Here is a 19082-nt window from a genome sequence, read left to right on the forward strand (position 1 = left end):
TGTTTTTGTTTTCCAGAGTGTCTTGGCTTTCCATGCCTGAAATACTCTCATGGGCTTTTCAGCCAGATCGAATGCCTTTAGGGCTGATTCTGAGGCCAGAGTGCTGTTTAGGACATCCACCATTCTATGAGTCTGCTGAGTATCTCGCTTCCCATGTTGGATCACTCTCCCCTTTATTCCTCTTTCCAAAATATACCCAGTATCAAGTCATAAGTTAGTTTTGCCTCTTTGTAAACTTAATATAAATGGAATTGTACATTATGCATTTTTAATATCTATTTTCTCAGTAGCTATTGTGTTTGTGAAATTAATTCATGTTGAAAAAGTAGTATGCCATAAGTTATATTTTATTTCAAGATTTTTATTTGATTACTATTCTGCAGTTTATTTTTCTCCATTGTATCATTATGTATATCTGAGTTGATTCTAGTTATGACTATTGTGGATAGTTCTGTTATTATCCAAATCTTTTATTATGCCAATGTAAGTAATTGTGTCTAGTACACCTATGAACACTACTGACAAATACACTTACACTTGTTCAGTTTTAATAACTACTGAAAAAGAGTTAAGTCTATTTACAATTTAGCAATTGCTTCACATTCTTCAAAACATTTAGTATATTCAGTCTTCCTTTGTTTGAACCATTCTGATGAGTATGTGAAAATGTCTCATTTTAATTTAATTTGCATTTCCACAAAGCTTTGTGGTGTCCACCACTTTTTTATTTGTCCATTGGTAACATCAAATCTTGTTTTGTGAAGGGTTAGTGCAGTTTAGATATAATACCATTGTTTACTTAATATATACAATTCTATATATACATATACACACATATTTTATTATTTATATCTTTATATAACATTTATCAACCACAAACGTATAGAAAATTGGAAATTGTCAAGTCTAAGGGATATGTTGATACCACTTAACTTTTCCCCTTCAGTCCAATTTGTATCAAAGGTGAGTCTTAGACACCGTGTAATGTTCAAGCAGTGTACTTTGGTAGTACTCCCAACAAGACCAGCAGCAGGAGCAGACCAATGGATTAGGACAAAGTTGGGAGTCAGGTGACCACCTTACCAAGAGGGTCTCCATTTAGAATCTATTCTCAAAGTCTGGGGAATCCATTCCCCTTTCATATACTTGTAATCAATCTGAGTCAGTTTCCTCTGTATTTTCTGTATATTCCTCTGGATTTTCCTCTGTAAAGAGAGTTTAACCTATGTTTGCAAGGGAAAGCTCTACTTACTGTTTAAGGTTTGCAGGAGTTGCATCCATGCCAAAGGGGTCTCCTCCTAGAACTCCCCACATCCAGGTGCATCATACTGCTAAGTGACACATGATACATAGTGTCGGTCCTGAAAGATGATTGAGGGACCTTATGGCTACCATTAATTCTCTTACCACAATATGTCTCATAACAGACACTTCTGAGTTCTGTACAAGGTCTTTTATTTACTTGAACATTTGCAAATAATTTGATGACAAGAATTTCCAAACCTGATTGGATTTAATACATAGTACCTTACAAAAAGAGACAATTCTTGGGGGCTGGTACTGTGGTACAGTGGGTAAAGCCTCCACCTGCAGTGCCAGCATCCCATATTGGCACTGTTCAAGTCCTGGATGTTCCATTTCCAATCCAACTTTCTGCAATGGCCTGGGAAAGCAGTGAAGGATGACCCCAAGTCATTGGACCCCTGCACCTGCATCGGATACCCAGAGGGAGCTGCTGGTTCCTGGCTTCAGATCGGTGCAGCTCAGGCCATTGAGGCCATCTGAGGAGTAAGCCAGCAGCTAGAAGACATCTCTTTCTCTCTGTCTCTCTCTCTCTCTCTCTGCCTCTCCTTCTCTTTGTGTAACTCTTTCAAATAAATCAATAAATCTTTTTAAAAAGAGAGACAATTTTTATGGAGACACAGGAGACCTCGAATAGCTAAAGCAATCTTGTACAACAAAAACAAAGCCGGAGGCATCACACTACCATACTACAGGGCATACTACAGGGCAGTTGTTATCAAAACAGCATGGTACTGGTACAGAAACAGATGGATAGACCAATGGAACAGAATAGAAACACCAAAAATCAATCCAAACATCTAGAGCCAACTCATATTTGATCAAGGATACAAAACCAATCCTTGGATTAAGGACAGTCTATTCAATAAATGGTGCTGGGCAAACTGGATTTTCACGTGCAGAAGCATGAAGCTAGAACCCTAGCTTTCACCTTACACAAAAATCCACTCAACATGGATTAAAGACATAAATCTATGACCCGACACCATCAAGTTATTAGAGAACATTGGAGAAACCCTGCAAGATATAGGTACCGGCAAAGACTTCTTGGAAAATACCCCAGGAGCACAGGCAGTCAAAGCCAAAATTAACATTTGGGATTGCATCAAATTGAGAAGTTTCTGTACTGCAAAAGAAACAGTCAGGAGAGTGCAGAGGCAACTGACAGAATGGGAAAAAATATTTGCAAACTATGCAACAGATAAAGGGTTGATAACCAGAATCTACAAAGAAATCAAGAAACTCCACAAGATCAAAACAAACAACCCACTTAAGAGATGGGCCAAGGACCTCATTAGACATTTTTCAAAAGAGGAAATCCAAATGGCCAGCAGGCACATGAAAAAATGTTCAAGATCCCTAGCAATCAGGGAAATGCAAATCAAAACCACAATGAACTTTCAACTCACCCCGGTGAGAATGGCTCACATTCACAAATCTACCAACAATAGATGCTGGAGAGGATGTAGGGGAAAAGGGACACTAACCCCCTGTTGCTGTGAATGCAAACTGGTTAAGCCACTATGGAAGTCAGTCTGGAGATTCCTCAGAAACCTGAATATAACCCTACCATACAACCCAGCCATCCCACTCCTTGGAATTTACCCAAAGGAAATTAAATTGGCAAACAAAAAAGCTATCTGCACATTAATGTTTATTGCAGCTCAATTCACAATAGCTAATACCTGGAATCAACCTAAATGCCCATCAATGGTAGACTGGATAAAGAAATTATGGGACATGTACTCTATAGAATACTATACAGCATTCAAAAACAATGAAATCCGGTCATTTGCAACAAAATGGAGGAATCTGGAAAACATCATGCTGAGTGAATTAAGCCAGTCCAAAAGGGACAAATATCATATGTTCTCCCTGATTGGTGACAACTAACTGAGCACCAAAGGGGAAACTTGTTGAAGTGAAATGGACACTATGAGAAACAGTGACTTGATCAGCTCTTGTCCTGACGGTTGATGTACAATGTAATACTTTATCCATTTTAGTATTTTTTTCTTCTAGTACTATTAGTTGAACTCTGTAATTAACACACAATTATTCTTAGGTGTTTAAATTTTAACTGAAAAGTGATCCCTGTTAGGAAGTTGGAAAGCATTATGCTGAGTGAAATAAGCCAGTCCCAAAGGGACAAATACCATCTGTTCTCCCTGATAGGTGACAACTAACTGAGCACCAAAAAGGAAACCTGTTAAAGTGAAATGAACACTAGGAGAAACCGTGACTTGATCAGCCCTTGCCCTGGCTGTTGATGAACAACTTAATACGTTATCCTTCTTAGTACTTTTTTTGTTTGTTCTACTTAATACTTTTTGGTTGAATACTGTAATCAATACACAACTATTCAAATCAATACACAAGTATTCAAACGGTATAGTAAGAAACATACCAGGGGATTCCAATTCAATCCCATCGAGGTGGCATGTACCAATGCCACCTCACTAGTCCCGGTGATCAATTTCTGTTCACAATTGATCGTAATGATAGGACTAAGAGCCAAAGGGAGCACATAAAGACTACTGTCTGCAAATACTAGCTGATATAATAAAAAAGGGAGAGAACGATCCAACATGGGAAATGAGATACACAGCAGACCCTTAGAATGGCAGATGTCCTAAACAGCACTCTGGCCTCAGAATCAGCCCTTAAGGCATGCGGATCTGGCTGAAAAGCCCATGAGAGTATTTCAGGCATGGAAAGCCAAGACACTCTGGAAAAAAAAAATATAAATGAAAGATCTCCGCGAGTGAGATCCCAGTTAAAAGAACAGGTCATCAAAGAAGGAGGTACCTTTCTCTGAAGGGAGGAGAGAACTTCCACTTTGACTATGACCTTGTCTAAATATGATCAGAGTTGGTGAACTCAAAAGGCTTCCATAGCCTTTGCAACTCATGACTGGTGCATAGGGAGATTACTGATGCCATAAACAAGAGTGTCAATTTGTTAAGTGAACAAGAGTCACTGTGCACTTATTCCTCATGTAGGATCTCTGTCCTTAATGTGCTGTACATTGAGATTTAATGCTATAACTAGTACTGAAACTGTATTTTTCACTTTGTGCTTCTATGTGGCTGCAAACTGTTGAAATCTTTACTTAATATATACTAAACTTATCTTCTGTATATAAAGAGAATTGAAAATGAATCTTGATGTGAATGGAAGGGGGGAGGGAGAGGGAAAGGGGAGGGTTGCGGGTGGGAGGGAAGTTATGGGAGGGAAGCCATTGTAATCCATAAGCTGTACTTTGGAAATTTATGTTCATTAAATAAAAGTTAAAAAAGAGAGAGACAATTTTCACAATTAAACAAAGCACAATCATCAAAACCAAGAAATCCATATTGATGTGCTAGAACCATCAAACCCTCATTTCCACAAGTGTTTCACAAATAAATCCCTTATATTCATGCAGGCGTACACCTTCCGGATAGGTTAAGGCCGGCAAGACCTCGGAGACACCAGACGCATTTATCGGCTTTTCAGCTTCCACTTTATTTTTCAGCAGACTCGCGTTACATGTCGCGAACGCCCACCTTCTTCGCCTCCTCCAACCCTCTTATATATCCCGCCCACCGTCCACCTATTTCACGGAAAACATGTTACCAACTCAGCAAGAGTAAGTGTGGGAAACATGCAATAACAGGATGTTTAAAGTCAAAACAGGATCTTGCAATTAGCAACGGGCAGGGTGGAAAAAGCCCAGCACTAAACTTCTTGTGCTTGTACATGTTGGGAGGGGCACAGCTGGCCAGGCTGTCCCGTTCCCTGACATATTCATTCAGGAACCAGATCAGAATCCTAAGTCACACTTTGCAACTAATTTTCAGGTCTCCTTAATCAAATGCAGCCTGGGACAGTTCCTCAATCTTCCCTTGGCTTCTTTGACCTTGTTACATTTGAAGAGTATATTCCAAGTGTTTCTAAAATGTCTCTCAAACTAGGATAGGCCAAAGATTCTTCATTAAACTATGGTTACGCTGCTTTGACAAGATCATCACAGGAGGTGCTCTCACTTCCCTTTGCCATCAATTAAGTAACAAAAAATTTAATATGCTTGTGACCATTGATGTGTCAAGTGACCCATCACCTAGATGCAATTTATACTCTCTTCTGAGGACAGGTTATCCGAAAGAGACAACACAGTCCCTGTGCTGACCTTGGAGATTTTGGTTTCACTGTACTAGGTCCAGGTATTGGAACATTTTTTTAGAAAAAAATGTGGTTCCAATGTGCTACCATAATTACGAATCACTGACTTTGAGGGAAATCAGGGTATTCTATTACATTTATGTTATAAATATCTGTTGTGTGCTATTCCAAAATCTAGGACACTTAGTCCTTGACACTGAAAGCCTTTTAACTACTCGTTACACTCTACTAGCATTACAGCTACCTAAATATGAAGCAGCTAACATAATTCATATGTCTTTTGTAACCACACATCTGGAAAGTTTCAGCTAAGTAAATGTGTGTGCCTTTCGCCATTAACTACAAAATGACACTGGAAAGCAGAGAGTGTTATTGTTTCATTTTCAAATGGGGAAAGGGAGACACTTGGGGAACAGAATGCCTGCCCAGGGTCACACAAGAGAAGGGATTTGAGCTGAGATCTTCTGGTGGCTGGCATAATGCACTAAGGCTAACACCACAGCTGTCTGGACAACCATGTCAGCAAAACAAGCCAAACCCAAGCTCCCAATGAACTCCACACTGAATCTGTTCCTAATCAGGCATGGGGAGGGCATCATGGCACATGTGTTAGCCGATGATTGGTAGGCCCACATCCCATATTGAGTGCCGGTTTGACTCCTGGCTCCTCCATTTCCAATACAAATTCTGCTAATGCATCCTGGGAAGTAAGAGGTATGGATAAAGTCCTGGGCTCTGTCTCACTAGGGAGACAGAGGTGGTGATCCTAGATCCTGCATTGAGCCTGGCCCAGTTCTGGTTGTTTTGGATATTTGTAGAAGGAAGATTGCCCTCCTGCTCTGTGTGTGTGCATGTCCATGTGGGAGACTTGGAGGAAGTTCCTGGCGCCTGGCTTCAGATCGGCATAGTTCCAGCCATTGTGGCCATCTGGGGAGTGAACCAGCAGATGGAAGACCTCTCTCTCTCTCTCCTCTCTCCTTTCTCCTCTCTCTGCCTCTCTCCATAACTCTCTTTCAAATAAATAAAATAAATCTTATAAAAAAAGAAAATCATTAAATTGACCCCAAAGACAGGACCACGACATGCAGAACTGAACATGAGATGGCATTTAGTGCTATAACTAGTACTCAAATAGTATTTTACACTTTGTGTTTCTGTGTGGCTGCAAACTGTTGAAATCTTTACTTAATGTATGCTAAACTGATCTTCTGTATATAAAGAGAATTGAAAATTAATCTTGATGTGAATGGAAGGGGAGAGGGAGTGGGAGAGGGGAGTGTTGTGGGTGGGAGGGAAGTTATGGGAGGGGAAGCTATTGTTATCCATAAGCTGTACTTTGGAAACTTATGTTCATTAAATAAAATTAAAGAAAAGAGATGGCATTTAGTGTTCATGAAGATGAAAACATCACTTGGATGATTAAATTTATTATATCAATAAAGACAATTTTTAAGCAGCAGTATTTTTAACATATTTTTGTAAAATGACTAGTGCATTATTTCTGAGCTCTTTTAGTAAGAAAAATCAAATCTTTCAAGATGCAGTTACACAATGTTTTATTGGTCATGATTAGAGGGGCTTTGACGATTTACAGAGAGCTTTCACACGTTAACTTTGCTGAAGGTAAAATTACCCCCACTTGAGGAATGAATAAGCTGGTCTCAGGGACTCAGTCTCCTGGCTGAGGACACAGAAACTATGGGTGGTAGTGATGCAAGCAGGCAGATAGGCTAAAACTGATTAGATTTGTGAGCTGGAAGACCACACCTTCACCATGCCCCTGTGTGATCTCATGCTGCTACCTGACCCCACCTGTGTGTCCATCTGCCAATCAGGCTATATGACCACTCCTTTTTGGAAGTGGATGAAAGGCCTGGAACAGGAATACTATAGGCCTGGCCCTTTTTTTTCTTCCCTGCCCTTTTTTACCATTATGGACCTTTGTTTCCCTTGTTGCCCCGTGCCTTTAGGCCCCTGCCCTCTCTGCCTTCCCTTGGATGCTAGTGATAAGCTGCTAGTGGTAGCTGCTCTTAACCGAAGGCTTGCCGCACATGGCTCTCAACCTGCTCTCTGCTTGGTATGGCCTCAGCTTAATTTCCGGACTTTCCTTTCTCCCTTACAGCCTTCACTCCCCTATGCATTTCTCTCACTGAATAAAAAGCTTAAAAACTTTTCATGTTGCCTGGTCTATTTGAGCCAGTATTCAGAATTCTTCTCTGAATTCATGGCAAGAACCCACAAGGCTTATTAAAATGCGAAATATTAATAAGCAAATCGGTATCAGTATAGCTCAGCCTGGATCTCGTATGTCCCATGTCTTGCTCTCTTCCACAAAGAAAACATTCAGCTCAACTGGGTTTATCATTTACTGAATATGTGCTTTGGTTAAGCATTCCACGATTTCACCTAATCACTGCCTTTGAAAATAAACATGGATTTAGTTAATCATTATAGCAATCGTTGATTAAAATTAGGGTCAGAAAGGTTTGCGTACAACCTTTAGAATTTGTCTTCATTGAGATGAAGACAAGATGTGAACTTTATCCAGGGCAAAAGAAGCAGCAATTTTCCAGCCTGTTCACAGTTCTAAGCGCTTAAAAGGCCACATCAATTTCTTTTGGATGAAATGAGCTCAGCTGCTCTCTCCTTCTCTTTTTAAACTTTTTTTGTTTATATATAAAAAAAAACAGAACAAATGTTATGTATTTCCTATATACAATCTTAAGAGCATACTTTTCTCAATCCTGTTATACTTTGAGTGATAAATGTCCCTGTCCTGCTTCTCCTCCTTTCTGTTGAGCTGAAGTCCTGCCTGGACCTTTCTGTGTAGATTGCAAACATCTTTAAGGAAGAGAGAAGCCTACCATCCACTCACTGGTTTATTCCGCAAAAGCTCTGAACAGCCAGACTAGGCCAGAACTAGGAGCCAGAACTCAATCCAAGTCTCCCAGATCAAACTCAAAGAATTGAGCCATCACCTGCTGCACACTAGGAGTTGCAATAGCACAAAGCAGGTATCAGGAGCACAGCAAGGACTGGAACCCATGTGATGTAGATGTCCCAAGCAGCATCCTAACCACTGTTACAACACTGGCCCCATGTTCATAGATAATGAAAAGATAAAAGGGATCTCTGAGATCAATTAGTTCAAAATTTGTTACATTGTTTAATGTAACATTTTTATTGATATAAAGAGAACAGAGTTCATGCATCCTATTGGCTCAGTTGCAAGAAGACAACCACACTTTCCTCCCTCTCCCTCCCTCTTTATTTCATCAGTTTCTGATTTTTAAGAAGGAGCAAATAGTGACTCAGTAAACAAAGCATCATCAATGCATCAGTATAAGACTTTCTATTAGAATCCTAATTTTCCAACTTCCAGTTCTGTAACTACTCACCATCCAGTACTCTTTTTTCCCCAAAGAAACCTTTTATTTAAGGAATACAAACTTTTTGCATTTCATAAGTACAACTTTAGGAATACAGTGATTCTTCCTACCATATCTTCCCACCCACACTCCCACCCCCCTCCTCCTCCCTCTCATATTCCCAGTCCCATTCTACACTAAGATCCATTGTCAATTAACTTTATACACAAAAGACCAACTCTATACTAAGTAAAGAGTTCAACAATTTGCACACACACACACAAAAACTGTTTCTCAACAGCAGAGACAAAGGCTATTCAAAGTCATTGCATCCTGAAGTTAATTTCACTTCTTTTTTAAAAAACTTAATTAACTTTAAAGAAGCACCCAAGAATGATACATCTTTTGAGAGCACTTAGAAGTAACTATAATTATGAAACATAAGAATAATCTCCATTTAATATATTAAAAGAAAGTAAGTCCTTGAGAACAAGTTTTATCATTAATTAAGGAAGCACTTAAGAAAACAAGCAATGGAGTTGGACACTTAGCCATAATTAAAACTTATGAGACATAAGAATATTCTCCACTTAATACACTAAAACAAAATAAATCTTTGAGAACAAGTTTTACTCTTAACTCTCATAATACAACTCTGAGGACAGAGGTTTTGCATGGGAAGTTAGTGCACAGTGATTGTTGTTGTTAATTTAACAATTAACATTCATGTATGATGTCAGTGATCACCCAAGGCTCTTGACATGAGCTGCCTAGGTCATGGAAACCTTTTGAATCCACAAACTCCATCAGTATTTAGACAAGGCCATAAGTAAAGTAGAAGTTTTCTCCTCCCTTCAGAGAAAAGTACATCCTTATTTGATAACCACTTCTTTCCACTGAGGTCTCAACCACTGAGGTCCTTCATTTAGGACACTGTTTGCCATAGTGTCTTTGCTTTCCATGCCTGAAATCCTCTCATGGGATTTTCAGCAAAACCAGAATGCTTTAAGGGCTGATTCACATTTACAGAATGACAATCTCATTCTGACGTCAGGCCAGTACTCTTGTTTTATTTTTTTTTTAAGATTTATTTATTTATTAGAAAGGCAGAGTTACAGAGAGGGAGAGAGAGAGAGAGACAGAGACAGAGAGACAGAGAGAATGAGAGAGAGAGAGAGAGGTTTTCTATCTGCTGATTCACTCCCCAAATGACTGCAACAGCCAGAGCCATGCCAATCTGAAGCCAGGAGCCAGGAGCTTCCTCCGGGTTTTCCAATGCTGGTGCAAGGGCTCAACGACTTGGAGTCATCCTTCACTGCTTTCCCAGGCCATAGCAGAGAGTTGGATTGAAAGTGGAGCAGCCAGGACTTGAACAGTGCCAATATGGGATGCTGGCACTGCAGGTGGCGGCTTTACTTGCTATGCCAAAGCACTGGCCCCCAGTACTCTTTTGTCTCCTCTCCTCAATACCAACAGATAACTCCATAAATGTGGATATCATGCTACAGGATAGCTTTGTTAGGAAATTTATATAACTACAATCTTCTATAAAGTATTTATTTACTATCTATTTATTAAAGTTTATATTATATTTGTGATGTTCATTTATGTTGTTGCCAGTAGTAGTGGTTAAATTTGACTTTTCTTACTGATTTTTTTCTATAATATTTTATGGGCATTGAATTGCTTACAATATAAGACTATTTTGTATAGTAATATTATGTATATCTATATATGATACTTTGTATTTCTGTTTAGTATGTATCTCCATTTCAAATGACTTAATATACTTGTGTTCATTTTAAGTAAATTTTATCAGAAACTGTGAAATGATTAAATGCATTTTAATTATACCATGAGATTGACAGTTAATTCACATTCCTGTTAATACATAGTGTAATCCCTTTTTTTTTATTTTAATCATGCCAGTGATTTTAAATAATATCCTTTGGATCAATAAATATTGTATACATGTACTAAAACATCACATTGTAGCAAAAATGCATAGAAATGTTGTTCATAAATTTTTAAAATAAATAAATAGGGGCTTGTGCTGTGGCATAGCGAGTGGGGCTGCCGCCTGCAGTGCCAGCATCCCCTATGGGCACTGGTTTGAATCCTGGCTGCTCCACTTCTGATCCAGCTCTTTGCTATGGCAAAGAAAGCAGTAGTAGATGGCACAAGTCCTTGGGCCCCTGCACCAGCTTGGGAGACCCAGAAGAAGCTCCTGGCTCCTGGCTCCTGGCTCCTGGCTCCTGACTTCAGATCAGTACAGCTCCAGCTGCAGTGGCCAACTGGGGAGTGAACCAGCGGATGGAAGATCTCTCTCTCTCTCTCTCTCTCTGTCTCTACTTCTCTCTAGGTGTGACTCTATCAAATAAATAAATAAATCTTTAATACATATATATATTTATATATAAAAGACCTTCCCAACCGTTAAAAAATAAAGGAATTATAATGCCAAAAACTCATTGAAGTTTTAATTTGTATTTGCAGTATGTTTAGTGATGCTGAGAATTTCTTCAGCTATCTACTGGAACTGCTGGAACTTCCTGTGTGAAAGGCTAGTTTGTTTTGCACATGGAGTCCACAGAGGGTATCGTTTATTTTTAACCATCAAAGATGTATATAGAAAAGTTACTAGTATTTGCAGAGAATCACTTTAGCATAAGCTGTATGAAGTAATTTGCTAACTTGATTTCAAAACCCTGAAATATTTTAGCTTATATTTCCTGAAACAGGTGATTTTCCTATAGAACTGTAATAAAACAATCAAAATCAGAAAACTTATGTAGATTCACTGGTACTTCCTAAGCCCAATTCTTATTGACTTTCACCAACAAGTCCACAGAAAAATCCTTTACATTCCACGTATTGTGGATGTCCAATTGGAATCACATTTTACAACAAGTTGTCACATATCCTTTGTCAGCTTCAGTCTAAAGCAATTTTCACTCTTTCCTTGACGACTATAATCTTGCCACTCTTTAAGTCTATAGGCAAAATGTTTATAGAATGTGCCTCATTTTGTGCTTGTTTGATGTTGCTTAATGATCAAACTCAGCTTCTGTGCCTCTGGCCAGAATAGTAGAGAATGACATTTTTCCTTCTCATTTTTGGGAGACTGAAGTTTTGTGATAAATTTGTTGCCTGTTACTTATTAAAAGATGACAATAGGTCTGCTCTGATTTCATCATCATTTAAAAAAATCATCTATTATTTTTCACTTTATGTTTCTGTGTGGGAGAAAACTGTTGAAATCCATACTTAATGTATACTAAGCTGATCTTCTGTATATTAAGATAATCGAAAATGAATCATGATGTGAATGGAAGGGGAGAGGGAGTGGTAAAGGGGAGGGTTGTGGGTGGGAGGGACGGTATGGGGGGGAAGCCATTGTAATCCATAAGTCGTACTTTGGAAAATTATATGCATTAAATAAAAGTTTAAAAAAAAAAAAAGGTAAAAAAAAAAAGAGAAGGAAATAAATAAAGTGAATGTGAATCCAGGAAAAAAAAAAAAAAAGAATTCTGAAAAATAAAAAAATAAAAACTTCCCCTGAAAAAAAAAAAAAAAAAAAAGATGTTTATTTGATTACTAGGTTCAGGTAGCTTCTGGCAGTCTTCTCCACTGAAAAGTTATATCTCTCAATTGTGTAAGTCAGTGTTTAAATTGGTGCACTAGTTGTGGTCATTGCTATGAGAGTGTTCCTGGTATTAGGAATACTCAGAGCTCAGAGCTATGCAATGCTCTACTACAGATGCAATATACATCTTGAGAAGACAAAAAATGAAATGACTGAATTTTTAATAGAAAACTTTTATTTAATAAATATAAATTTTGAAAGTTAAAATTTGGATTATAGCAGTTTTCCCCCCATAACCACCCTCCCATCTGCAAACCATCCAATCTCCTATTCCCTCTCCCATCCCATTCTTCATTAAGATTCATTTTTAGTTATCTTTTTACACAGAAGATCAACTCTATACTGAGTAAAGATTTCAACAGTTTGCACCCACAAAGACACACAACGTAAAATGTACTGTTTGAAGATTAGTTTTATCATTAATTCTTATAGTACTACACATTAAGAACAGAAGTCCTACATGGGGAGCAAGTGCACAGTGACTCGTGCTGTTGATTTAACAATTGCCACTCTTATTTATGTCAGAAATGACTGAATTTTATCACCAAAAAGAAAAAGATTTGATTTATCACCTGACAAGGAAAATCATTATTTGCTGCAGGAGATGAACAATTTTTGCAAATTATTATATAAAATATAAGGAAAAGAATTGAAGATACAGAAAAAATGTTGAAAATGCCTTTTCTACTATGTTGCAGATCTGACCCTGTAATTAAGCAGGTCATGACCACTGGTTCAGAGATGAGGAGGTTGAAAGAAATGTCATCATCTGCAGAGAGAAGGTTATAGATAGGAGTCAAAAAATTGCCCGCCGGCGCCGTGGCTCAATAGGCTAATCCTCCACCTTGCGGCGCCGGCACACCGGGTTCTAGTCCCGGTTGGGGTGCCGGATTCTGTCCCGGTTGCCCCTCTTCCAGGCCAGCTCTCTGCTGTGGCCAGGGAGTGCAGTGGAGGATGGCCCAGGTGCTTGGGCCCTGCACCCCATGGGAGACCAGGAAAAGCACCTGGATCCTGGCTCCTGCCATCGGATCAGCGCGGTGCGCCGGCTGCAGCGGCGGCCATTGGAGGGTGATCCAACGGCAAAGGAAGACCTTTCTCTCTCTCTGTCTCTCTCTCTCACTGTCCACTCTGCCTGTCAAAAAAAAAAAAAAATTGCCCAACTATGATTAACCTCCAGCTTCTAGATATGAATCTTGAAGCAGTTAATGATCCTCTTGTGCACAGGATGCTGCATCTCCTGGGACAGAAGAGTGCCCCATCCCTCATTTCAGACTCTAACTTTATCTGCCTGCATGCCCTCCAACTTCATGACTTTTATGAGAGTCACTGGGGAGTTAACCAATCAGGCAGATTGGTTTTCTATTTTCTAATAGAAAAGTTTTCTATTTTCTAATTGGTTAACCTATGGAAAGGAACTACAGGGAGCAAGGTCTCTGGGTGCATAGCTTTGCAGCCAACACCTGCCTTATCACTGTTCACTTAGGCTGCTGTGCATCCTAGCTGTATTATAGTTTGGGGATAGCTTATTGAATGTACACAATTTAAGTTATTGCGATTATATTCTATTTTACTGCATAGATAGTATAAGAAGTAATTGAGCATAATGTAAATAACATGTTTTCAAGTGGGATAAGAAGTATGCAACAATAAGTTACGCTATTTTAAAAATATTTCATGTACAGTTTAATGAAATTAAGTATGTGCACATTTTTATGTAAACACAACCTTTCATATTCAGAGGCTGTTGGCTAATGAAGTGTCCTAGAGTATTGGCTGAATATGCTGAATTGTCTTTGTTTCTAGATGAGCATTTGAGTGAAGTATCCCTATAGCATTGTAGCTATAGTCAGTGTTTCCTTTTTGAAGAGAGGAGAGCTGCCTCACCTCAGCCAAGATGATGCAGGAAGATGCCCATGGGAAAGAGGTGCTTGAAATGGTTGACAGTGATCAAGTTCCCTTTTCAATCTAAGAAGTTCAAAGAGATGCATTTTATCAAGATTTATTTATTTATTTATTTATTTATTTAACATAAAGAGTGACACAGTGACAGATTTTCTACATTGTGGTTCACTCGCCAAATCCCCGCAAAATCATGGAAGGCTAAGGCTAATTCAGGAGCCCAGAATTCCATCTGGGTCTCCATATGGGTGACAACAACCACTACTTTGGCCACCATTTGTTGCTCTCCCAGGCATAAGCATAAACCTGGATGAGAAGCGGTGCAACTGAGAACTGAACTGGTGCTTCAATATGGGACATGGGCACCACAAGTGATGGCTTAACCAGCTGCACCACAACACCTGCCCCAAACTATAATCATTATTGGCAATGTCTGGGGATACCTTAGTGGTCTAGACTGCAGAGGTTGTGGGACTTAACTATCAGTGGAAATTCAGCTCTCTTAGGTAGAAAGGGCTTGCTGTCAGCTCTGAGCCTGGTTGATCCAGGATGCACGTGTGGGATTGCCATCAGTTTTTTCAAGTTGTAAATAATGGACAGACTACCCTATAGTGTGTCGAGTAGCAAGGTGAGGTACCTGTCCATGCATAAGGGTGCATGTATCCTGGCCCCACCAGTATCCATGGGCTGCACAGGTAGTTTCACAGGGTCTCCAAGGCCCAACTTGTCTACAAGCTACTTCTTGGGGCCCAGATTGGTGGGAAGAGGCAAGCATCTGATCCCAGTGCATCAATGGGCCAAGATTCTGAGAATGGCTGCTCAACTGATTCTTCCAGCCACAGAAGGTTGGGCAGGGCCACCAACACACTCCCAGGGGTCTTGGTGGGCCATGACACACAGAAAGATTGTGTAGCTCTTTCTCAGGGTCATGGGCGAGTGGTTAGGGCTGGTCAGCTGTTTCCTTGGGCTTCTAAGGGACATGAGGCTCAGGGCAGGTTTCCTGGAATTTTCCTAGAACTGTGAATGTATGTGAAGGGTCTCTTGGCTGCTTCTGAGGCTGCAGAGGGTGGTCACGGTCACCCAGTTTCTCCCTGTAACCAAGGGTGGGTGGGACCTCTCACTGGTTTTCTGGCAGCCTCTTTAGGTATGTCAGTGTGGGCCCCTCTGGCTCTTCCTTTGGCCATAGTAGGGTGAGCAAGGCTTCCTGCCTGATCCATAGGATTGAGCTGGTAGAATTTATGGAGGTAACTTCCTAGATGTCTCACAGGATCCATGGTGAGTGGGATCTCAAGATGCTTCTGTGCAGAAAGAGTCTGGGTGATGTAGGAGAGTACAATATGGGTGGAGCTCTTTCTCTGGTGCAATGTAGTTATTTGGTAACCCAGCAGATCCCCAATCTGAATGTAAGGTATTCCGGTAGTAAATGCTTCTGGTGTTTGTGCAAAGAGAAGGCACAGCCAGGAACCACCTGCTTATTCTTTCCCCACCAAGAAAAGTTCCCTTTAGATCAACGGTTGATCTCAGGAGACAGAATGGTACATACTCTGTGCCTAGTTCCCTTCTTTATATGGCCACCATCCATCTCCTTGATTTGCAGTGCCCTGTGCTCATTTTCTTGCCCTCAGTCCCTAGCAGGTGAATTCCTCCTCTATGCCCTGCCCAAGGCTGGAGAGGAATGGTGAGGCAATCATTTAGCCACCTGGTTAACACAGTTCCAGAGCTTCAATCCAAGGTACTAGCTTGTATCATGTGCTAGGTTTCACCACAGCAAGCCTGGTACTGGGTTTCAAGTCTAAGGATTGCCTAACATCTCTTTCCCTCCCACACACACCTCTCTCCATACTACAATGTCTGGAGTTCAGGGAGGGGTGATGCAGGCAACTGTTTCCTTCCTACACTAAAATCAAGCACTATAGTCTCCTACTTGGTTTCCCATGCTCTTGTAAATATAGGTTAGTGTGTGAGTGGTGTCTCTGTGGGGATATTAGTAGTGGAAAATCTTATCAGTCACCACCTCGAGCTCTTTAGTAATTCAATTTTCAATTTTTTGAGGAATCACTACATATCTCATAGTGGCTGCACCATTTTACATTCCCACCAGCAGTCCACAATATTTCCAATTTCTTCACATTCTCACCAAGACTTATTCATTTCTGATTTTTCCCAATAGCCATCCTCCTGGATAAAAAAAAATGACATCTTACTGTGATTTGGAATTTCATTGCCCTAACAATTGGGACGCAGTGCCATATGCTTTTCATATGCTTTTCATATGTTCAATATCTGCTTTACAGAAAAGTTTATTCAAGTTCTTTGTCCACTTTTTAATTGGTTGGTTACTGGTTACATTGTTGAGTTTTGGTTCATCTCTACACTGTCTACATACTCACTCTTAGTTATTTCCAAAACAACAAGAAGAAATACTTTTTTAAAAAGTACAGAAATCAGTGAAATTGATAACAGAACATGAAAAAATGCACAGGATTGCTTGTTTTTCCACGCCAGAGCTAACACATTAAAAAATTGCATGTAACAAACCTTCTTGTATAAGCACTGTGCTAAAATTGCAGAAACTAGGACCATGTCTTGGTTTTTGTAATAATGCTAGCAGAGTACACACAAGAAGAAGAGTAACTGCACTAGATTATAAAGACTGGGGTGGACCTCTTTCTTAATGTCCAATGTCCTTTGTCTTAAAATTTGGTGCAATATGTTTTTGAGAGTAAATTTCATGACTGATCATACTGAAAATAAACTGACTGTCTTTGAAATCTTTTGTCTTTGAAATCCCGTAGGAAAAAAAAAAATTGCATGTAACAATCAAGATGGGTTAAGTGAAGGTAGTATATTACTAACTTGCACTTTTTATTTCTAGGCTCTATTCATATGTTTAATAGTATTTCCATTTCCTCTTCTGTAATTTGTTCAATCATTTCCCCATGTTTCCATTTCTATTGCCTGATTTTATTGGAATACTATTAAGAACCAACAAGCTATATAATAATAAGTGTAATAGGAGCCCAATATTTTATGAACCACTTTTAATCTCATGTGTTTATATAAATATATGTCATTCTATGAGTAAGTACTTACCTATTAAAACATATAGAAATATCAGACATATAATTGTACACCTATACACATGTGTTTTCTTACAAATGTATGCCTTGTTTAAATGGTTTTCCCTTGTGGATAAGCTGAGAAAAGCTTAATGGGTGATTTTACTTCCCACTTAGTGCAGTTCAAGAAAAAAGGAAGAAATGACATTTTGAAAAGTAAATTTTCAGTTTGTATATCTTGGAGAGAAAATGAAACTAGTGATTATAGGGTCATGATATAAAATTACCATTATATTTCTGCAAAGTATAATATAATGTGGTGAAAAGGAACAAAATAATGAGCCTAGTGAGCCTTTACAGAAATTCTGTTTAGGGGGAAGGAGAGAAGAGCACTCGTAATATATGATTAGCAATGTGAGAGAATATATGCCTATTTGAAACTTAGTTGAAAACGCAAATACTAATAATATTCCAAAAAAATTATTTAGCAATTACAGTAACACCAAAGAAGGGCATGAATTGTAGTATTTAAACTTCCTTATGGCTGATCCTCTCAATATTTCCCCTGACAACTTGTAACTGTTCTGAACACAGCTTCTGTCTTTCACATCCAAACTCCAGCACCTCTAGGTGGCAGCCAAGAGAGCTCTCTTCCCTCCTAGACTTTTGGCATCTTTGTGCCTATCGTTATAAGGACCAGCAAGACCTCTTGGAATTTTTTTTCATTTGTTATTCACATTAAGTACAAAAAAAGGAAAATCTGAGAACTGAGTCAACAATTAATGATGCTTCTATTTAGAACAGGAAGAGAAGAAATGGCTCTAAATTGCCAAATACCAATCATCTTGCTCAATTTTACAGTGATAACATAAAAAAAAATTAGCATTAGATAGGAATTAGCCTATGTGGTGGTCATTCCAAGAGTCACAGAATATAAGGAACAGTAGACACATATTTGTGAAGAGACCCCAAAAAATTCTCCCAAATGGAGGTTGGATATTGAGAAATGAGGAAATGTCAGAGGATATGTCAGGGAAGGGACCCATGATAGGGGAAGGAGTTGTATGGTGCCTGGAAGAGAGGAGCTGCAGATGACAGCTCAGCAGCAGCCACGTGGCCTGCCCGTCTTCAGGCAGGAATGAAGCTGAGCTGGTACAAGGGTGGCACACGACCTAGCCCACTGACAAGTGGGGTGGTGTCAATGTCCTTTGGGTCAACCAGAGGCTTCGGGGTAAAGTTCTGCAAAATGGCAGTCAGGAATAAAAACAGCTCCATGCGGGCCAGGGCCTCTCCCACACACACTCGCTTTCCTGAAAATAACAAGCACAGAGGGTTTGTTATCTAAAGATAACGTTGTGAAACTGTCACAGGAAGTGTGCAGTAACTGCTTGGTCAGTGATGGAATACACAGTTGAACGGAAGATAGAAGGGCAGGTTGGGTATACAGATGGACAGAGGATGAATGCTTGCTATCCACATACCTTCTTGTATCAGGAATTCCTCATTATCATTTACTAAATATCAGTTCTATGTCACACATTTCTTCAACTACTACCTCATTATAACTGCTCTTTTGACATTCTGAGTTTCCAGCAATCATTTTCAAGAAACACAAATTTCTTGTGGAGGTGAGTGACAGGAGAA

At 39.5% G+C, this 19082-nt stretch overlaps 1 protein-coding gene and 1 non-coding gene across 2 annotated transcripts in view; one reads left to right on the forward strand and one right to left on the reverse strand.

The window, feature by feature from the left end:
* Positions 1 to 14483: 14483 nt before the first annotated feature.
* CYP2C1 (cytochrome P450 2C1) overlaps positions 14484 to 19082 on the reverse strand; it is a 29517-nt gene continuing 24918 nt past the window's right edge. Inside the window, 1 exon segment of the mRNA XM_002718526.5 lies at positions 14484 to 18748. Coding sequence (XP_002718572.3) covers positions 18567 to 18748 — 182 coding nt within the window. The 3' untranslated portion in view covers positions 14484 to 18566.
* Positions 16916 to 17093, forward strand: LOC127484292 (small nucleolar RNA SNORA81). Its single transcript, XR_007911173.2, has one exon. It is a non-coding gene; the product is annotated as a small nucleolar RNA SNORA81 (small nucleolar RNA).

Source organism: Oryctolagus cuniculus, chromosome 15 (assembly GCF_964237555.1).
Source record: "Oryctolagus cuniculus chromosome 15, mOryCun1.1, whole genome shotgun sequence".
Taxonomy (NCBI): Eukaryota; Metazoa; Chordata; class Mammalia; order Lagomorpha; family Leporidae; genus Oryctolagus; species Oryctolagus cuniculus.